The sequence below is a fragment of the Archocentrus centrarchus genome, chromosome 24 (genome assembly GCF_007364275.1).
Source record: "Archocentrus centrarchus isolate MPI-CPG fArcCen1 chromosome 24, fArcCen1, whole genome shotgun sequence".
NCBI lineage: Eukaryota > Metazoa > Chordata > Actinopteri > Cichliformes > Cichlidae > Archocentrus > Archocentrus centrarchus.
In genome coordinates, this window is record NC_044369.1 from 8,731,189 (window position 1) to 8,746,548 (window position 15,360).

The following is a 15,360-nucleotide window of genomic DNA, read 5'->3' on the forward strand; positions in this document are numbered from 1 at the left end:
TCTTTTGAGAAAACATGGACACTGCAACCTCTGGACTAAAAGGGAACATCTGACTTGTTATCAGCGCTCACCTGCATCACTGATGGTACATGGATACATTAGTGCCTATGGAACTGGGGGGCTCGCACATCTGGAAAGGCACCATCAGTGCTGAAAGTTATATACAGGTTTTAGAGAAACATATGCTCCCATCTTTCTCAGGGAAGGCCTTGCATATTTCAGCAAGACAATGTTAAACTGCGTCTATTATAAGAGCATGGCTCCTTAGTAGAAGATTCTGGGTGATAATTCAAAGCAACAGATTTACTAGTACAAGGATATTTGTGGTTGCAACACAGGTCCATAACCTGTGTTTACTTGTTTACTCCATTTACCTATAAACTCAGTATCTTTAAATTAAAAAAAAATCATTTAGTGATATTTTTTTCCTTTAAGAAGTTGTCTTCATTTCAGAGTAAACACTGTCAAATAAAACGTGAGCCATAATTAATGATTTTTTACTAAATAGCTAATGGAGTAACAATTTGTTTTATAGACCCATAGTGACCTCTGAAGCCTAACCACAGTATAGCAAGTGCAGAAGGATTTTGATGTGTAATTTGAAAAGCTTTCTTTACACAAAATGCATTCCACAAGTTTTTAAGGTTGCAGCTCAAGTGTTTTGCATAAACTAGTTTACACCCTTTGCAATACTGCATGATTAAAAACTGTGACCGCATGCAGAAATAGGACCACATTTACCAAACAAGGAGGAAGACTTTAGAAATGAGTGTCTGAGTATTGGCAATATTGATCATTTTATGGTTGAACAGTCTGAGTCGATTGAATTATAAGGTCATAAAAATTTTTTAAATCAAACTAAGAAGATGGATTACACTCTGTGGTGTCTTCCTATATGCAATCTAATTTAACACTTTGACTTGTATTATTGATGACACATGTATCACATACTTTAACAAATTTATTTTAAGTGATCAGTTTACAAACAAAATACATCTCACAAAGAAAATTAGGTAACAATATGGCAAAAAAACAAAAATACTCCCACAGCCCTTATAATGCAAAGCATGTTTATTTTACAGTTCTTGCTCTCTAATAATAATTTTAAAAGCTTTGACAGAGATTATGTGATTACTGTCATTTCAGTATGAACAAAATAAAGAGAAATATATTTTCATGTGGTAGGTCCTGCAAAGATTTGCAACAGTTGATAGTTTATGTCCACCATCTAGAGGTCACTCTGGAAACTGCACCACACCAATGAAAGTGTGCTTAATGTTTTAAACTATGACTATGATGAGGCAATTATGCTGGATGAAAAGCATTCCACTACTCCTCAAGTAAATCTGTTAGTGAAAAACCTTCCAGAGCATCTACTTTTAGAAGTTTAGAGATCGAAATGTTTGCGAATATTTGTAACATCCAAACATCTTTAATTTGAACTTAACTTTTTATGTTTTGCTCATGTTGAAAAATTAAAATTTGCAGCAATAACAGCTGTTTCACATACAAAAAAATATAGCACTTCTTTCACACAACAGAAGAAAAGCCAGACTTAAACTCTGTACACTATATTTATTCTTAGAGTTGTAAAAGAATTTAAGTCCTTTAACCTCTAAGCTGTACAACCGGGTTTAATTACAAAAAACAGCTGGAATCAAAATGTGACCCTGGACCCATTTCTGGTCTCAGCATAGAAGCACTTCGTGAATCCTTTTGACGGTCTTTGTCAGCAGGTTCTTGGCCGGACTGAACGAAGCCACAGTCTCTTCAATCTGTTGAATCCTACAAATACATGAAAATAAATATTCCACTTTAAAGTTACATAGTATACCTGTGACAGTTACCTACAATACTAATATGATGCACAAAACTCAATTTCAGTCACTATACTCTAAATAAATGAAACAAGATGAGTCTCTTGACAGGAAAACACAAATTTTAAAGAAGGAAAATTTATTGATTTACATTTGAATCTTACTTACGTTGTGCTTCCGACAATATTTTTAAAGCTCTCTACTTGAAGGACATACAGGTGGTTGATAAGACAGACGGCAAAGACCACCTCAAACTTAGAACATTTCTTCAAACTGCTGAAGACAACGTGCACTCTGGAAAAAGAATTTCAATATTATACACCACAGTATTGCAAAATACAAAACTGCGTGAATGATTTTTTTGATCAAGAAAGGGAATACTAGTCATTTTTGTGAAGCAGAGCTCTTACTTGGTGTCAGTGCAACTGATGTTGAGTATATCCAGCCGCAGCCCTCCCCACAGTTTTAGCAGACGCAGTTCTTCTCCCAGAAGACGACAGTGACTCACCACCAGGCTGACATCATGGAGCAGCTGAAAACAGCAGACAAAATACTTATGCTGACAGCATAAATGATGCACATGCCACCTGCATCTGAAAATTTAAGATAACACTAAACGCCTTAAACCGGCATTCTTCTAAATGACCATCAGGGGGCGATCTCTGTGGTTGCAAAAAGAGCTGTAAGAAACAGCCCTCATTAAAGATTTCCTGACGAGTTTATGAGCTCGGTGACTCATTTCAGGTCATGCTGAATATAATATCATGTCCACTGTGTACCTGTTGGTAATTCTAAGTGTCAGAAAGGAGGATTATCCAGGATATGCTCACTGACCAAATCCCCATGATTCATGAACCAAGTCTCTCCCAGTTTCAAAACACCAAGATGGGGATGGTGAAAATGCTCAGCTAGAAGCTTAACAGAACTTCACTAACCACTGGGTGACATCATGGTGACTACATCCACCTTTTATACTTACTGCAGTTGAAAGAGATGTTTTTCAGTCATCTGCCTCACTTGTGTCTGAGAGGAATAACGATAGACTTTTAAAGAATCTGTAAGCAAGGAACCAGATTTTTGGTACTGGAAGGTTTCTTTCTGTACTGTAGTCTGAGTAGTATGGACCAATCACATTTGAGCAGGCTTTGGCTATGTGTAGGTATACCATTTTTGTGTGGAGGACAAAATGAAACAACCTTGAAACAAATAACCATCGTCTGATGACCATTTAGCCATTTATTTTTAATTTATCCCCATTCATAATCAGCCTGTAAACAATGATCAGGATATTTAACAGGAAGTCTTGGAACATATTTCTGCTATCTAGATATCTGCTGGCTACAGCTGGAATCCTGAAACATTTGCAATTGTTCCCAGAAGCCAAGTCAGCTGATGTTAGTGGAGACTTCCTGTGTACACGCTGTAATAGTATGATGCGAGAATACAGATATGAGACAGTATAATTAAAGGTATTATATCTGAGCTCAGAAATGGCTGTTTGTATCCTCTGTTTATGTATCTAGAATTGGTCACTTCATTTCAATCTTTTTTCACACCTACCTTTGGCACATGTCTGCTTGTTGGGTATTTCTCCACCCAGGAACTTTCACCTTCAATGTACTGGGAGACCAGTTTGTGAACAAGGCGGGCATGGCACTGCGACTTCTCATCTGATTAGAAAAGATCAAGATCAAGAGACTTTATTTGCCATTTGTACTCACACGCAAGGTTTGGGTACATAGGAATTCTTGTGCAGAGCTTTCGGGTAGGAGTGTAGAAAAAATTGAAAATAAAAATAAAATATAATAAAATAAAAAATATAGAATACAAAATTGCTTTAATCGTCTTCATGCTGAATGTCAGGTAACGTTTCATGTAACCAAAGAACATTAATTTAGCTCGGCAGGATGAAAAGATGAAGATGATGAGCCGAGATCTGAACCCATGCAAAAGCAGTACAGATGTGGAGAACATCCTGTAAATGATAACTCATCACAGAACGTTTCTTGCATTTATTTGCTTACCATCCAGTTCAAGTTTAAAGGTGATGTGTGTTATTTTCTGCTCACTGTCAGCCTCACTTCCTTCAAACGCAGAAAAACAAAGTCATTAGAGCGCTTCTTAAAATGAGCAAACCACCAGAAGTGAGCAAAAACTCACTTTTAATATTGTTAAAGGTTTGTGTGAACACTGAGGTGAGGTAAGCATATAGAGATCAGTTATAGTAACTGACTGTATTAGAAAACATGAAAAAATAAATACCATTCGACTTTTCAAACACCAGCTGCAGATGCATGGTCTCATGGAGGAACGTGTAGACTTTGAAGTTGTCCCTCATCTCTCTGAGCTTCCATTCATTTATCCTAAAGTAAACGATGTACAAAACCGGATTTACTTCAGTGTATTCGTATACAGAACTGGCCTTAAGATGTAAAAACACTGAGTACAGAAACTGACGTGTTCAGAATGCCCATGTGACTCTCCAGGTTCCTCGTCTCAGCTTGAAGCCTTTTGACTTTACTTGAATTGTGCTTCTTCTGCATCTCTAATTCAGATATTTGTCTGTGGCAGGAACAAAGAAAAGCATTAACAAAAAAAGACATATGTAACAGCACACAAAATTCAACTTTCACGTTCACGAAATTCAATGGAAAAGCCACTTCATTTCCACCCACCTCTCATCCTCAGCTGTCCTCTCAGTGACTTGCTTCATTTCTGTTAAAGAAAAACCAGAAAACACACTTATGACTCATTCAACTGAATTAAGCTAAAAATAAATAGATCAAATGGTAATTAGTTACCTTCCTGCAGTGATTTCAGACCTGCTTTGTCTTGAAAGCCTTTTTCTTCAATGGCATCAAGTTCTAAATGAAGGAGATTATATTAGGCTGTACCAACACATCCACTCTTGTGCCCTCAAAGCTGACAAGTCATCATCTTCCATGTAAACTATGGGCAACCATGGCTGATATCCACCAAAGCAATCACGAGGAGGTTTTTGGTGCAGCACCCTGTTTGTGACTCACTTCATCCAGAGACAGCCAGCAACCACTTGCCAACTGATCAAGAACACATTTTTCCAAGTTACTGAAGGTTGTCATACAGTTGATAACCCGTCTCCAGGCTTGTGTGGCTGAGGCATTAATCAATTTCTACAAAATGCACAAACCTGACAGTATCACAAACAGGAAAGTCATGTTTTTGCTGTAGCCATACCTGTTTCTAATTTACCAATACAGTCATCCAGAGTTTTTATCATCTCATCTGCTTCCTGAATTCTTCCTCTCAACTTCTGCTGCTCCTCCTGTAAAAAAAACAACAAAAAAAACAAAACAAGACATGTCAATTACATTTTCCAAGAAGTCCCCAATTTCACACTTCAGAAATTTTTCAAAATGTGCCAAAGTTCTCACCAGATTTGCCTGCACAAGATTTGAGTATAGGACCTCCTTCATTTCATGTGACTGAACTTTGCTTGTTTTTCTGAAGAAGTTATTTCTCTCCTTGAGTTTAGTACCAAAAGATTTCCGCTGTTGATTCAAACAATCACAACATAGGTCAAATGTGAGAGCACATGCCAAATTCATGCTACCCACAAGCACACAGCAAAGGCCAGTAGCTAGGTAAAGTAAAATAAATACAGTACAACTGTCCATAAACATGGCAAAATCAAATAGGAAAACAAATTACACTGTGAAAAGTAAATTCAATTATCCTTTACCTCTTTCTCCGAAGCATATCTCATATCTTCCCACAAACGTCTATTGACAGTATTAAGAGGTTTGTCTAGATCCCGCATTCGCACCTTCAGCCTAGAAAGAGGACAAAACAAGTGTTTTTGAGCTTCAACTGTAACATCCAAGATTAAACATAAATGGAACCGTAAAATTCATTGAGCATGTAAGCTACACCCAGTTTTAAAGATCCTGTGCCAGCCTAAAAAGACAGGATCCCTTCATGGAAATAAGACTACAAGGTTAGAGGAATACATTTATTTAGATACTAAATGTTTTCTTAGTTTTTTTTTCTAAGTTTAATCACATATACTATATATGTTATAAAACCTGAAGTGTGCATACCCTTCAACCTTTTCTGTGAGGTTAAAGACGTCCATCTCATAGACCATCTGTTTAGGGCGACTGATGTGCTTGTCTTTCAATAAATCCATTGGTGTGGTCTCTGTGTCAGACAAAAGCTGCAAAAACAAAATGTATTTATATGCTTTTTATATTATATATTTATATTATATATCTATTATATCTATTTTTTTTCAACATAGAAGATTTGCCTACTCTGCCAGGAAGGACACTCTGCCGAGGATTATGGATGACAAAGTCAATGCTGAAGAGTCTGAAGAGCTCCAACACGGTTATGGTGCCATCTTCCAGTTTCTGTAATTAAAATGTGATCAAATGTGAGACATGAAAAATGCACAAACAAACAAAATAGTTAAAAAAAAAAAAAAAAAAAAAACACAACCGCATACCTTCTGTACATCAGTAGCATTGTCCTCGAGTTGGGATTCAAACAGGTTGTGCTTAAAAGCTAGAATAACAAAAAAGATGTTTAATAATAACTTTATCAAAGGAAGGATTTGATGTCAGAAAACACAGAATATACAATTAAGGATCTTAATGATACACATTAATGTGAAACATAAGAACTTACTTGACTCAGATGCAGTGTTGCATTTGATGCTGGCTGTGTGATTGCTGGAGCAATCCGCTGTCTGTGCAGTCAGGGGAGCTGTAGTCATGTTACTGTCACACTCTACAACATATGACTGCAATGAAAGAAAGAAAACACAAGGGAAAAAATAAACTGTATTATAATAAAAGAAATTAAAGCCAAAGTACATCATAAAACACATCCATTATACTAAAGAAAGCTAAATGTTAATAAGACAACAATTACAATTTAATGACTATAGCATATAAATTTGTTATTTGACTTTCTCTATGCAGGTTAAATCACTTCTTGCCATTATTTCACATTTGTTCCTCTCCACTTGTTTATTCATACAGTAGAGAAATCTGACCTACCATTTCAACGGTGTCGCAGGATGGTTTCATTCTCTTCTGATCCTTCATGTTGGTTTTATCTTTTGGCAAAAGTCTCTTTTGTCCCTGAACAGGGTTAAAAACGTCTTCTTCAAATACACTGTCCTCTAAAGGCTTGACCACGTTGACCTCCGGGGACTTCTGAGGACTCCTAGTGTCTACTGTTTCTGACATATCTTCATAGCTACCCAGCTCTTCATCATAAATATCACTTAAATCATCATTAAAGTTTTTCAGCCCATTGGCAACACTGACAGTGACTGTCCTTGTATGCTTTTCTGCAGATTTAGCGTTCTTTGAATCATCAGGTTTGGATTTTTGGGGCAGTTTCGGTTTAAAGCCTCCCACTGAAATTCTTGACATAAGCTGTTTTGTCTTTGAACTGAAAGGAGTTGTAGTAATTGCGCCGCAAGGATGTTCTGCTTCTGTAAGAGATCGAGCTTCTGTATTATCTTCAGTGTTTACCATTCCCATTGCAGGTTCTGGCTCTGCTACAGCGAAAGATATGGTTTTATCCTTTGGGCATTTCTCAAGGTCCTGCTCCAAAAGATGCAAAGGTGCTGTGCAGCTATCCATCACAACAGCACTAGGAGCTGCATTTATCATGCAGCTCAAACGCCTTACTTTTGACTGGAGATCAGCTAAACTCATTCGTCTAAACTTTTGTGAATCAACATCTTGGTCAGCAGCACTGTCTGAATGAATTTCCACATCCTGTGATGTAGGAGAAGTTGTAGTTATTGGTCCAGGTTCTTCTGTTATCTCTCTTTTGGTTGAGTGAAGAGATTCTGTCACATTAATATTTTCCAAGTCATCAGGATTAGATAACCCTAAATCATCACTTCTCTGTGACGTACTCCCAGTTTGTCTCAAATGCTCTGAATTGGGATCAGACAGACACTGAAGGGGGTCATCTGTGCACGTTTGACCCAAAATACAGCCTGTTTGCGGTTCAGTCATATCCATGCTTGCACTGATTTCTGGACGGTCCGTCATGGTTGTATTTACTGGCTGCTCTTTGAAACATGAAACTAAAACTGGAGCTTCATTTTCAGTATTAACGGCAGGGTTCTGTGTTTTAGGGTGTACCATTAAGTCCTTTGAGTCAGTAGCTTTTTGAGGGGATGGTGTATCATTGTCCTGTGGTTTAATATCAACCCAAGGGCTACATGCCTGTGACAAATTTTTAAATTCTTGATTTAAATCATGTGCTGAAGAGGTTTTTCCACGTAGATCAAAGGCCTTATTAGAAAAATCCTGGTTTTCCTGGAAGGGTGGAATTTTTTCCACTGGTAGAACCGAGTCTGATGCTGAAACACTGGGAATATTTACAGTGAGGCACTCCATCATATCCATGGCTCCATCATTTGCAGCAATCCTCACCGTTTTCTCTTCAGAGGTAGGAGGAAAGTCCGCATTTTGATGTAGCCTCATGTCAAAATCAGTAGCAATGTTCACAGTGTGACTTCGGGTCACATCCATGGCTGCATCGTCTGTACCGAAACTCACTGTTTTTTCTCCATTCAGAGGCAAACTGTGATCTGTCTGCATGTTTAAATCTGTGGCAATGTTCACAGTGTGACTTCGGGTCACATCCATGGCTGCATCGTCTGTACCGAACCTCACTGTTTTTTCTCCATTCAGAGGCAAACTGTGATCTGTCTGCATGTTTAAATCTGTGGCAATGTTCACAGTGTGACTTCGGGTCACATCCATTGATGCATCGTCTATACTGAACCTCACTGTTTTATCTCTGGTAGCAAGTAAGGGGTCTGCTTCTTGGTGCGGCTGCATCTGTAAATCACTGATAATGTTCACAGTGTGACTTTGTGTCACTTCCATTGCTGCGTCGTTCATAGTGAACCTCACTGTTTTTTCTCCATTAGCAAGCAAAAGATCCACATTTTGGTGTGATTGCATGCTCAAATCAGTGGCAATGTTAACAGTGTGACTTTGTGTCATATCCATTACTGCATCATCTGTACTGAACCTCACGGTTTTTTCTCCATTAGCCTGTAAGAAGTCGGCATTTTGGTGCGACTCCAGGCGTAAATCGCTGATGATGTTTACAGTGTGACTTCGTGTCACATCTATAGCTGCATCATCTATACTGAACCTCACTGTTTTATCTCCAATAGCAGGTAAAAGGCCTGCGTTTGGGTGTGACTGGAGTTCTAAATCACTGATGATGCTCACAGTGTGACTCCGTGTAACATCCATAAGGGCATCATCAGCAGTAAACCTCACTGTCTTCTCTTTGCAGTCATCTACAACATCAAGCTTGACCTGAGGAAAGCAGTGTAGCAGAGCACTTCAGTTGACTTCTCACAGAACATTAGGTTGACAGTATTATTAAAATGTATTACTCAGTTCATTAAAAAAAAACATAATGAAACAAAAGCTTTTGATTTAAAAAGAATATAACACCAAAATGACCTTCTGTCTCTAATTTGATTGATTGTTAAAATAAAAGGTATTATCTGGTGCAGTTACTGATTTAAACTAAGATGAACAAAAAGATCAAGATGCGTTTACTCTCACCTGATGTGCTTGCACCTTTGTGTTTCCAGAAGGCTTCGGGAAGGTTTCTATAGCAAAAAGTGGAAATGGGAAAAATGAGTGAGAAGCAGGTACCTGATCATAACATCAACATAAAGCAGCTACCTGATCATAACGCAAACATATAAACTGAAACTGGAATGAGGCTGTTTTCAAACCTTTACAGCTGGATGATCCAGTTGCTTCACTCCTCTGCCAGTCTGTTTTCCTCAGATTGCCACATTGGGAGTATATGCCTTGTGTGGGAACAGGATCCCTAACACAATCATCTGCACCTTGGCCTGTCTGAGCATCTACTCTATCTGTGCCCACATCCCCTACCAAAATGTAGCCTGTTTGAGCTTCAGTCATGTCCATGCTTATGTCTTCTGGACAGCTTGGATCTCCATTAGAGGTGATCATATTTTTAATGCTGGAGGAATCTGTAAGGCTGAATCCTGGATCCAAATTGTGCACTGATAAAGATGTGTTCCTAGGCAGACCACATGTTTCACTGTCTTGTTTCTTCCCAGGATTAAATGAATCTGGTACTAAATTTCTGGCAGTGTTTACAGTGAGGCCATGGTTCTCATCCATAGTACTGGATGGAGTGAACGTCAAGGTTTTCTCTTTAGCGGGTAAAAAGCCAAATTTTTGGTCAGACTGTAGCTGTAACTGAGTGATGTTTATAGTGGGACTTCCTGTCACATCCATACAGGCATCATCTGCAGAAAATCTCACTGTTTTCTCGCTGCAGCTGTTCTCAGTGTCAGGTTTGTTCTGTGAATGGCAATGAAAATGCTCTGAGTTGAAAATATCCATCTTGATATGAACATTTAATAATAAAATGGTCATAATTAAAAAAAAAAAAAAGGGAAATATTTAATCTCACCTGATCTTTTAGTCCCTTTAAAGATGAGGCTTCCATACCTAAAATGGAATGGAAATGGGGGATAAATTAAAAACGGATTAGTTAAAGAAACCATACACAAATTCACCAGTATAAAACTAAGAGCACTGCAAAAACTAGTTAATTAATTGATTAGTTGGTTAAAAAAACAAACAAACAAAAAAAACCAACAACTACAAGACTGTTTTGACAATTATGCCAGGACTTATTTAAATAGAAAAACAGTCACGTGTATTAAGATTCACAGTTTTGGTCTCATGCATGTGACATCAAATCTAACTGTGGGTTAAAATATAAAACTTTTTTTTTTTTTACTGATTTCCTACATTTCATAACCATTAATTATTAATAAAGAAAATGATGTGCAAAAGAATAATTGCACATATGTAATTAATAACTGAAATAATAGTTAATAGCGTTTTGTAAGAGTACATATACTTATTTCCACCTTCTACTACTACTACTACTACTCCTACTACTACTACTACTCCTACTCCTACTACTACAACTATAGGAGCTTTGCGTGGTTTACAGTTTGCATTTTCTTTTTTTCACCTTACACCAGGTCTTGGTTCACTTCTTCCATTCATCCACTATCTGAAACTCTGTTTAAGCTCCTCTCCATTCAAGGCATCTTTATTTTTACTGCCCCCTCACAAACAGCCGGGTTTGATCAGCACCTTACCTTTATGGTTAGATGATTTGAGTGCTTCACTTATCCGCTGTCCTAAAGTAGTATCTGCTTTCTTGAGGCTTTCACAATGGGCGTACATGTCTTGCGAGGGGAAAAGAAACTGAAAAGGATCATCCAAAACCTGGTTTGTTTGAGCTCCTGTGGTGTCCATGTTTAGTCCATCAGGACACATGGTAGCTCCTTTAAAGGGCTCTCTAACATTTTGAGTGGTATTTAGCAGCCAATTCTCTTTATCAGCTCCTGACTTTTGCTGAAGAATCAACGTTCCACAGGCGATGTTCACTGTGTGACACCCAGTCATGTCCATAGAGTCGGCATCTGCTGCAAACACTATTGTTTTGTCTTTGCATTCATTGTTTGCATCAGGGCTGACCTGAAGAACAGAAGACATACAATTACTAGATGCTAAATTTAATTTTGATATAATAATTAAGCATTTAAAGACAACATTTTTTAAACTATACTATGTTAAAAGCAAATAAAGATTAAAGATAAAACATCCCATATGTGACTTGCAGATGCATCTGTTTTATTTAATCTAAAAGTGTAAGAGGTTTAAAAGTGTAAAAAAATCCACAACTTACCTTATGTCTTTGATGAGGAACAGGTACAGGAGGTTTTATCAAGGACCTCTTATCTAATAATTCAAAGTGAAATGAAATTAGATGCCATTTAAAACTGCATTCGATCAACATTAAAACTGATGATGCATAAAAATAATGCAGTGCATAAAGGGATAGTTCCCTTCTTGTGGGACTACATGGCAAGATATGTATCAAAAAATGGCCTAAACTGAAGCAACAGAAGCCGCACACATAGATTTGTAGTCTCCGTGTGGTATCCCATAATTCAACTCAGTACTTTGTATCATTTATAAGCTGATGTGTAAATGTTGCGGAGTTCTTTAAGTTTAGTGAAATTAGACTTTATAAAGTTAAATTATACCTTTTGGGTCAGTTAATCCTGAGGTGATACTGCTCTGCTGCAGCTTCATCTGTGAGTGGGCGTACATGTCTTGAGTAGGAAAAAGACACTGGAAAGGATTATCATCATCATCAACATCGCCGCAGACTCCCAGAATACGACCTGTCTGAACTTCAGTCATATCCATGCTCACATCATCTTCTGGACAGAGTGCACTCTTACAAGATGATTCTCTGATCTTCCTGGTGTTATTTAGTGACTTCTCCCTCAGAGCAGAAACAAACACTGGAACTTGATTTTCTTTATCCAGATCAGCTCTTTGTGTTTTAATCTGAGCCGCGGACCCATTTGTTTCTTCAGAGGATGGTCCAGCAGGGAGAGTCAATCTGATGTTCACAGCATTTGTGCTCTGAACACCTGGTTTAGAGAGACTTGCAAGGAAGTTTTCAAATGCAGGATCCAAACATGACAATGGTGCACTTCCACCCACATTCCTGCCCGTGGACAGTGATAGGGTCGTGGATTTATCACCTATAAATCGTTTCTCTCCAAGAGCTGGTAAAATTTCGTAATTATCAAGGGGTATATCTTCAGGTATTTCTGAACCAATGTTTATAGTGTGGCTTTGGGTCATATCCATGACTGCATCTTCGGAGGAAAACATCACTGTTTTCTCCCCAAAGTCATCCTCAGTGGCCTAATCAACGTAAATAACTTTTGGTCAATTAATCATCACTAAATTAAAAAAAAAAATAATAAGATAATATTTTGAAGTATTATAATAGTGTAATAAATATAATGCAAAAATTAAACATCTCATATGATAGAAACGTCAAATTTACCTTATCCCTTTGTTGGGAAGCATGTAGAGGAGCATTCAAAAGGGTTTCCATACCTACATTCAGAGACTTGAATTTAGTAACAGCAATCTTAAAACTACAAGAAATAATTTAGGCAGTTATATTGAAAACAATACCCCTACCGATGATTTGATGACTCCCATCATCAGTGACTCCCACCTGGGCCCTTGTGTAAAAAAACAAACAAACAAGCAAACAAAAAAAACCATTTATATTAAAAGACACATTTGACTCTTTTTTTTAAAAACTTGTCAGACCTTGATGGCTTATTTCACCTTACCTATTTTGTGTGGTTGCTGCTCCTGCTGTAGAATAAAACAACTAAAATTACAACAATGCTTACAGTTTTAAAAATTACATTCTCATACATAATACATTACATACTGGCTGTTATTAACTCTTGCAAAGGACTTCGGACAGGGGAGGCATTTTTGGCATCCCTATAAAGAGAAAAGTGCTGGTTAGGTTGATTTGTGGTTAGGTTCTTCATGTAAAAGGACTCTTTTCTTTGCGACTCACCTGGCAAATAAAAGAACATCATTGGCAGGGGCGAAACTGACTCGTCTTGAATTCCTCTTTTCCACAGATTTGGCACATTCAATCTAGGAGGAAAAAAGGGTAAATGATATCACTAAGTTTTATTTTTTTTTAAGCTTAAGGGGTGTGCATTGCCACAGCCAGGTGGAACTCTAATATCACACTCTCTGTTTACCACATTTTCCTGCTGCTCTTGATCAAGGGACCTGGATGATTTCCGTGGTACTTTTAAAATCTGAAAATCACAAGTTGCAAAAAGTTTAGTTGAGGTCACTGATTTGTTCACAAGAAGTAAAGAAAATCACAGAATTCAAATAGCTACTGACCGAGGAAAGGCGGCGCCTTGAAAATCCACTGCCTTCACTGTAACACAAAGCATGAAACAATAAAAATATTAGACATAGATCATATCGATACATTTGTTAACATAAGGCGTAAAGTAATAATGCCCTGATATTGGTGTCCTTTTTTTTTTTTTTTTTAAAAACACAGTAATTTGCACTCACCTATTCCTTGCAGGATCCAGAGGCTCCATCTTCAACTGTAAAAATATAAAATAATGTTTTAGACAGAGGGTCTCGGGGGGGATCTTTGAGGAAACTTAAGCAGACACGGGCTTTCTAACCCTTACTGCATGAAAGCCAAAATTTTTACTTTAGTATCAAATTAAGGACCAAAGTGGAAAAGAAGCTCTTAGTCTTATTTGGCTTGATAAAACCTAAAAACATCAGTCACAGATAACTGATATCACAACAGTGGTTATGAACCTTTTGTGTTAACCCATTAAAAAAGATGCCATTTGAAGCACCATGTGACTTTTCTTCTGCATGAAACGGACCAGCTGAGTGCTGACTGTGCCAATCAAATACATTCGTAGATGAATGGGTGATATAGACCTTTAAAGAACATATGTATCGGTAACATGCAACACTGTTGCTGCAAATAGAGATGCTGGAGGAAAATCATTAATCTTGTAAATTCAGTAGTTACACAGTCAAGTGAAAAAGAAAGTTTCAACAGGAGACGCCAATGTGTGAAAAAAGGCGTGGGTCATTACCACCAGTGGTTTCGGGTGAAGCCTCTGAGACCTTGCCTTACGCTATCCTATCATATAACCTATTGAGGTCACCTGAAGGAGTGTGGGTTGCGGCACCTGGGAAGAGATCTTTTCAAGCTCTTGAGAGAGCTGTGCATAAACTCATGCCAACAAACCTCAGTGAAACGAAACAATGCTGCTAAGAAGAGTGGACCAAAACGATGTGAGAAACGGATGATGTCAAAAAGAAAACAATCACTTCTAATTATTGCTGCTAAAGGTGGTTCTACAAGTTACTGAATCATGGGGTGTACTTTAACTGCAATGAGTTCTGTGAAAACTCTCTTCTTCATATGACTGCAAGTCATGTTGATTAGCCAGGTAAAAACAGCTCAAAAAAAAAAAGAAAAGAAAAGAAAAAAAGCTCAACATACATTGCTAACCCATTAATCTCACTTGGTAATGCACCTGTCAGGTGTGCTAAAGTAAAGCCACTTTTCTCCAGCAGCCATAAAAAGGGAAATGGCCTCCATGATAACACAGACCTGTCATGTAGTCTGTGGGAAAGGAAATTTGACCATATGATCAATATCATCGCAATAATTACTGCTAGCACAACTAACATTTGATCTAACAGGCACAGCTTCACTTCGGTAACGTTTTGCAAATCATATTTTAGAGAAACAAACCGATAGCTCTGGCGTTACTGTTTAGCTTCCCATTCACAAAATCAAACAAGAAAACAACTAAACACCGAAGAAGCATAATGGAGCTCACCTTGCTGCCGCTGTGTGCAAATTTCCTGCTTTCTAAGACAAATGCGTTTTTTATTACTTGTTTACTAACTTGAAACCATTTTCAGGTTAGCTAACGAGTTATCTTTAAATACATTACACATGCAAAGTATCACTCTGAAGCTAACGGGAGCGAGCCTCGATGCTAACGTCTTGAGTTTTGAATTTAGCCGCCTTCACGCATGCGCAC

General features: G+C 37.8%; 1 protein-coding gene across 2 annotated transcripts; it reads right to left on the reverse strand.

The window, feature by feature from the left end:
- Positions 1 to 1,003: 1,003 nt before the first annotated feature.
- Positions 1,004 to 15,328, reverse strand: knl1 (kinetochore scaffold 1). Of its 2 annotated transcripts, XM_030720858.1 has the most exons (33): positions 15,154 to 15,328; positions 13,847 to 13,881; positions 13,667 to 13,703; positions 13,516 to 13,575; positions 13,323 to 13,405; positions 13,188 to 13,243; positions 13,084 to 13,108; positions 12,926 to 12,969; positions 12,786 to 12,838; positions 11,965 to 12,640; positions 11,604 to 11,656; positions 11,011 to 11,392; positions 10,308 to 10,345; positions 9,595 to 10,195; positions 9,419 to 9,465; positions 8,447 to 9,163; positions 6,860 to 8,329; positions 6,486 to 6,600; positions 6,304 to 6,362; positions 6,110 to 6,208; positions 5,897 to 6,012; positions 5,539 to 5,629; positions 5,231 to 5,347; positions 5,034 to 5,121; positions 4,619 to 4,681; positions 4,493 to 4,532; positions 4,275 to 4,379; positions 4,080 to 4,180; positions 3,842 to 3,901; positions 3,378 to 3,487; positions 2,228 to 2,349; positions 1,986 to 2,111; positions 1,004 to 1,785 (listed from the first exon to the last, which is right to left on the reverse strand). In XM_030720858.1, exons 2-33 carry the CDS (start codon positions 13,873 to 13,875, stop codon positions 1,689 to 1,691), a joined length of 5,880 nt encoding a protein of 1,959 aa, XP_030576718.1. In that variant the 5' UTR covers positions 13,876 to 13,881; positions 15,154 to 15,328; the 3' UTR covers positions 1,004 to 1,688. The 2 variants fall into 2 exon arrangements, with proteins under 2 accessions (XP_030576718.1, XP_030576717.1); XM_030720857.1 differs by having other exon boundaries at positions 6,860 to 9,163.
- Positions 15,329 to 15,360: the final 32 nt, after the last annotated feature.

What these genes read in the sequence shown, in the direction of transcription:
- knl1 (XM_030720857.1), bottom strand. Translation starts at nt 13,875, where the DNA reads ATGGAGCCTCTGGATCCTGCAAGGAATAG. An exon ending in CTTCCCAACAAAGGGATAAG is followed by an intron (nt 12,641 to 12,785) that starts GTAAATTTGACG and finishes TACGTTGATTAG; the next exon opens with GCCACTGAGGATGACTTTGG. An exon ending in ATGCTACTGATGTACAGAAG is followed by an intron (nt 6,209 to 6,303) that starts GTATGCGGTTGT and finishes TTTTAATTACAG; the next exon opens with AAACTGGAAGATGGCACCAT.